The following is a 6,870-nucleotide window of genomic DNA, read 5'->3' on the forward strand; positions in this document are numbered from 1 at the left end:
CTGCACAAATGACTTAACCTCTCTGAGGTTTAGTTTCAACTTTTGTAAAGTGAGCATAACAACACTCACTTCATTCACCTTTGTATTACATAGCTAATCATATAAAGTATTTGGAATACTCAGCAAATGGTAACTATATAAACATCATCATCATTTTGGGGATGTGGAGATTGAAAGAAGTAATACATGAGAGGGATGTTCCTTTTCCTTAGGACGTTTTAAAATCTATGACACAAGATAAATACATGGAGAGAGGAAGGACCTGTAAACCTAAAACTCTATTTGATCCCTAATGTCCAATATATTCTCCTAAATCCAAGGAGATTTAGGAGAATTGATAGCAGGTTTTTCTTCCGTCATTCATCATCCCAATGCCTAACCACCTTACATAGATTTACCATAGATTCTTAATATCTTAATACAAACAGCTACTTTCCCATCTGCTCTTTTATCTTATAAGAAAATCTGAAAGGTAGACTGTTTTTACTGCCAGAGGAATCTCTTTTAAGATAAAAAAGATCATCATCCTTATTTGTTCAAAGAATATGTATTAACGTTTAGTAGCTCATCCAGAAGTTTAAGGCAATAATGATAATATACTTTAAAGACTGACACCAACGTCTTCTCTTAGCCCTACTGTAAAAGATTGCATGTTTTTTATATGGCATAGAAAAACATATTTGTTTCAGAATGAGTGAAAAATAAATCCTGTAGTTTTCCACAAAACAAATAAAATAAAATAAAAAATAAAGGAGTAGCACAGTGCTAACCTGATAGAAAAGAGAATTTTCTGTACCAAAGAAATGTGTAAGGCTCCATTCAATTTAAGATGAATTTATTAAATGCCCCTTATGTGCCTGGCCCCCAGCTGGATGGTCTCTGAGAGCGAACAGGATACACTCCTTACACATGATCTTTAATCAGGAACAAAAAAAAAGAAAATAAGGATAACTGTGGTATGCTATTTTTCAGTTTCAGATTTATTGAGGTACCATGGGCGTATAAAAGTGTAAGATGTTTAATGTATAGATAGAGTTAATTCGATAGACATATAATTATGAAAGGATTCATTATGATTTGCCCACTGTGAAAGGATTAATGATGGTATTTTAATAAAAGTGTCATTAAATGAAGGTGAGTGTACAAAGGGCACCTTTTTTTCTCTCACTTCATCTTTACAAATGAGGAGGCTTCAACTGGGGCTTTGGTTTTCTAAGTGTGGTCCCTGGACCAGCACCATCAGCATCACCTGGGAACTTGGTAGAAGTACAAGTTCTGGGCCCCACCCAGACCTCCTGAATTCCAAACACTGGGGACAGGGGCCCAGGGATCTGTTTTCACAAGCCCTCCAGGTGTCATGGCAACCCCTGAAGTTGGAGCACCACTGAGCAGAGCATTATTCCTGGCCTCTCTCCGTGGGGCCCTCTCTCACTGGGACCTTGATTAATGAAGTGAAGGCAACACTCTGAGCATACCAGGCTTAGCTTCTTCCAATTTTTTGTTGGTCTTCTTTTTTTGTTCAGAACAAACCTGCCCACTGGACAAACACAATCCAACCTGCTCATACAGGAGAAAAACTAATAAAAGCAGACTTTGTCCTGCGATGGCAGGTGAGGGATGTTCAGCACTACTTGGGATGAAGAGTAAGTCTGTCTAATGTAGGGATACAGGAGCAGCAAGCCAATTAGGCTGCAGATCTATAGCTGATGATTTAATCATCTGTCTCTATGTCATGATTATCATTGATTCCAAACATAGGAGGGGTAAATGGGGTATTATTTATTGGATGTTTAGAGCTTCAACAATGGGTTGTAGTGAAAAGTGGGCAGGATATAGGTTCAGATCGCCTGCAGGAGAGAGACCTTGTTGAGAGAGTAACAGGACAGAAGAACCAGAGGAAATCCTAGAAAATTTTAAGGAAATGGAATTTGAGAAATGTTCGTTGTGACCTCTCCTGTTACAGATAAATAAGCAGGGCATGGAAGGAACTGAGCAGTTTGCTCAAGGTCCCATTGCTAGTTAGTGGTGCAAACAGGAGGAGAACCCAGGACATGTGGTTCTCAGCTGTGCACTTTCTGAGCAGGTGGACCACAGCAGACAACAGCAGAGGAACTTTAAAGTCCAAGAATGTAGATGTCACTAAGAGAAGTGCCAACCCTAGGGATTTTGGTAGTGCGTTCCAAGCCGAAGTGCTTTGTGCTCAGAGGAAAGCTCTGGCTCCAGTCCACCTGTGCATGCTCCCCGTCCCCTCACACAGCCAAGACTCAAGCTCCACAGCTTGATTCGTTTTCCTGTGTGCTTTTCCTGGTGTTGATCTCTCTGCCTACACTCTCTCCCTGCTACACACGTGTGGCAAAATCCTATCTATCCTCAGAGAAAGCCAACTCAAATGCCATTCCTCTACAAGTACTCTCTGATTTCACTAATCAACCCTCACCTCTGTGCCAGCCACAAATGATCATTCTCCACTCTGAATTCCAGCGACACTTTCTTTGTATATTACTTATGACAACACTTTCTACTTTGTGTTACAGCTATGCTTTACTCTTGTGTTAGAATATCAGCTTCTTAAGGGCAGGGACCTTATTTCATCTGTTTTTGTTCTTTTTCTAGTTTCTTTTATTTTTTTTTTTTTACTGAAGTATAATGAACATGCAGTGTTCTTTTATTACTCTCAGGTGCACAATACAATGATTCAACAATTCCACACTTCTCAGTGCTCATCAAGATTAGTGTACTTGTAATTCCCTTTATTTAAATCATCCATTCCCCTACCCATCTCCCCTTTGGCAACCACCAGCTGGTTCCCCATATTTAGGAGTCTGGGGTGTTTTTTGTTTGTTTGTCTCTCTTTTTCCTTTTTAATTTTTTTAATTCTTAAATTCTACAAAAGTGTGAAAATGTACAGCATTTGTTTTACTCAGACTGACATATTTTAATTAGCATTATACCCACCCAGTCGATTCATGTTGTTACAAATGGTAAGATTCTATTCTTCTTTATGGCTGAGTAATAGCCCATTGTACATACATATATACTACATCTTCTTTATCTATTCATCTATCCATGGATAGTAAGTCTGCTTCCATATCCTGGCTATTTTTTTTTAAATGCTGCAATAAACATAAGGATGCATGTATCTTTTCAAATTCATGTAATTAAAATGCTTTTGCACAGAAAAGGAAACCATCAACAACAACAAAAAAGGCAACCTACTGAATGGGAGAAGACATTTGCAAATGATATATCAATAAGAGGTTAATACTCAAAATACAGAAAGAACTTATACAACTCAATACAAAAAAAAAAATAATCCAATTAAAAAATGGGCGAGGACCTGAGTAGATATTTTTCCAAACAAGACAGACATGACCAACAGACACATGAAAAGATGCTTAGCATCACTAATCATCAGGGAAATACAAATTAAAACTGCAGTCAGATACCACTTTATACCTGTCACAATGGCTAAAATAAAAAAGATGAGAAAAACAAATGTTGGCGAAGATAAGGAGAAAAAGGAACACTTGTGTACTGTTGGTGAGAATGTCAATTGGTGCACTCACTATGGAAAACACCATGGAGATTCCTCAAAAAATTTAAAACAGAACTACCATATGATCCAGTAATTCTGCTACTGGATGTTTTCTTAGGTAATCTCTATAGCCAATGTGGGGCTCAAACTCAACATCCTGAGATCTAGAGCAGTGCTCTACTGACTGAGCCAGCTAGGCACTCCCTTCATTAGTGGATATTTAACCAAGGAAAAGGAAAACACTTTTTCAAGTTTCTTTTAATACTAATTTTGTAAAAGCCAGTAAGCAGCTGTAGACACAACTGAAAAGTAGAAATTAAAAAAAAAAAAGGAGAAAGAGCAAGGACATATCCTTCACTGTACCAAAAATACAGAGCTCTATTACAGTTCCCCCACCAATATCTCACAGGAGCCCTAGATTTCTATGTGCTCAAGAGTAATCCCATTATTGTGCAGGTGACCAGACTGCATTCAGGTTTGATGACATCAGGCCAAATAGGTAATGGCACTGCTGAGGTCAAGATGTATAAATGGGGCCCTTAAGTGCAGTTAAGTGACCAGGCTTTGCTGGATCCCATAGCTGAAGTAGATAGCAAACCCAATCAGCATCCAGACACCAAATCTCAGCCAGGTGCCAGCTGTCATCTGCATCATAAGGTAAACATTCACAAAGATGCTCAGGAGTGGGAGGAGAGGCAGAGCAGGGACCTTAAAGGGAAGGGGAGTGGATCTCTGTGGCTGTCTACAGATGACCCCAGTGATCCCAGTGATGAGCACCAGGAGCAGCACGACCACTGTGATGGGACCTGGGTCTCCAGAAAGCAGACCTGGCCAGTGGGCCAGCACCAGGCAGAGGAGAGTCAGCAGCAGAGCAAGCAGTGAGGAGCAAACATAGACAACCCGGCCAGAGAGTGGAGTGGGGGTGGGGCTGCCTGGAAATAATAGTGCCTGTAGAGTCAGCTTCTCTGCTGCAGGTCCGTTCTCCTCCTGCACCTGTGCTTTATTTCCCCTATTCCTCCTCTCAGGCTGATACCTGACGATGAGAACACAAAAAGCTACCAGGGAATAAGATATCAGGGTCCCAACTGACCTCAGGTCCAATTGATCAGTGAGTCCAAAGAAGAATACTGTGATTGCTGCAATAGTGACAAAGATCACTGTGAACACGATACGGGCATATGTGTCAGTATGGATCCTGGTAAGGACAGGGAACAGGAGACCATCCTGTGCCATCATGTATATCACCAAACGAATGGGGAGTGTAAAGCTCCAGGAGGCGTAGAGAAAAACATTACAAAACATTACAATAACTACAACATAGTAGGCAGGGGCCCAGCCAATATGGAGAAATATCTCAGGCAAGGTGCTCCCGGGTCGAAGCTGGTAGTAAGGCACCATGAGTGTAAGTGCTGCAGAGACACAAATATACACCAAAAAGCAGATGAGCAGTGAAACCACAATGCCCATGGGGATGGAACGCTGGGGAGTGTGCGATTCTTTGACTCTGGTGACAATAATGCTGAAACCTATAAATGTGTAGAAACAGGTAGCTGATCCTCGGAGAATCCCCTGGAAGCCAAAAGGCACAAACCCTCCAGAGCCCAGAAGGCCCAAACGAGAAGTGTCATTGAGTCCAGCCTGTACGTAGTCCTTTTCTGTGAGCTTCCAGTTGTGCAGGTCCCCCTTAATGAAGCCAGAGATGATGACAAAACTGAGAACCAAAAGCTTCACCAATGTGAACACTTCAAAAATTCTGAAGAACCCATGCCACTCCGCATGTTGAACTTCCATGAAGAAAAACAGAAAGACGACAAAAAAGTAGCCAACATTGTCTGCAAAGACTTGGGGAACATACTGTGAGATGGTCTCATGCAGGGTCTCAGAGATCCGGTTTGCAAACAGGATTTCAAAAGCCAGGGTCCAGGCCCGGACCACAATGAATGCCTCAGCAACAAAGGAGAGGATAAGGTTCCAGCCAGTGATGAAAGCCCAGAATTCACCTATAGTGACAAAGCTGTAGAGATATGCAGAGCCAGGATGGGGAACCCGAGCACTAAACTCTGCATAGCACAGCCCAGCCAACATTGAAGTTAGGCCGGCCACCAAAAAGCAGATCACAATGGATGGTCCTGCCTGATTACTGGCCACCTCATTAGCCAGGAAATACACACCAACACCCACAGTGCGGCCCACACCCAAGGCCACTAAATCCAGAGTGCTCATTTTTATGCCAATATTAAACTCAAACACTTCCTCCAGCAGATGTCTACGGACCAGCTTTTGACCAAATCTGCGAAGTGCCTGACGCAGCATTCTAGCTGGAATTGGAGACGATGCTAAGATCAGAGAGTTGTAGCAAGCCCAGGGAGCCAACAGGGTTGGATCTGGTTCAGTGAGGCTGAGTTAAGCCATGGTAGGTGGGGCTGCCAAGGTCTGTTGCTCAGGCTTCAAAGCTGCTGCTCCATATTTCTTCTGGTAAATGCTATCCTTCCTTAGTGCCTAGGGAGACAAGAAATATTTACTGAACAATGGTGGTCGGCCATCCAACTGAAACTGAAAAGTCGCATGTAACTTGTTGCAGCCCAAGTAATACAGAAAATGACACCAAATGACACCATAGAAAAATCAATCCCGCTTTTCCCCCAGAAAAACTACCAAATAGGTACTAACATTCTACTTTTTTAAATTTTATTTTTCTGTAGGCTCAATGCCCAGTATGAAGCCAAACACGGGACCCAACTCACAACCATGAGATCTAATCCTCAGCCAGTATTAAGAGTTGAACTCTCAACCAATTGAGCCACCAGACATGCCAACATTCTCCTTTTTTACACACATGACATAATCCCTTTGAGTTCATAAATCATGTAGCTTCATCTATTAAGTAGGCGGTGAGATACAACAGGGCATGAATGTGTTGTGCACGAATTCACAGGCAGTGTGTGTGCATGGTGATTAAGTGTGAGTTATGACGCATTAATTCATGGACTAGAGGACCTGATTGCAACTACAGACCCATGCTTTATATATCATCAGAGTTTAAAATACAAATATTGGTGTCTCAGTCTTAAAACTCTTAGCCCCAAAATCTGCTACCCAAGGATAGATGTCACTCTGGCCCACTTTTTCCTCATTCTGCATCATCCATTTAGCTCTACTGACTGCCAAAACCATATAGTCCACCCTTCCCTTTACCCAACTAGGCCCACACAGGCACTGTGAACAGAGAGGAGGAGGAGAAAGGGGCAGGGACTTCATAACCACCTGCAAGAAGGAGACGACCAAGCTGTCTGGGAGGGAAACACTGGAGAGATGGGGGCAGCAGCCAACCCAGG

The 6,870-nt window shown here is 42.1% G+C and overlaps 1 protein-coding gene across 1 annotated transcript; it reads right to left on the reverse strand.

Annotated features, from left to right (window-relative positions):
• Positions 1 to 4,084: 4,084 nt before the first annotated feature.
• LOC113257502 (cationic amino acid transporter 3-like) lies at positions 4,085 to 5,848 on the reverse strand. The gene has a single exon (XM_044385398.1). The coding sequence runs from the start codon at positions 5,846 to 5,848 to the stop codon at positions 4,085 to 4,087; it is 1,764 nt and encodes a 587-aa protein (XP_044241333.1).
• Between the last annotated feature and the right edge of the window lie 1,022 nt (positions 5,849 to 6,870).

Source organism: Ursus arctos, unplaced genomic scaffold (assembly GCF_023065955.2).
Source record: "Ursus arctos isolate Adak ecotype North America unplaced genomic scaffold, UrsArc2.0 scaffold_26, whole genome shotgun sequence".
Taxonomy (NCBI): Eukaryota; Metazoa; Chordata; class Mammalia; order Carnivora; family Ursidae; genus Ursus; species Ursus arctos.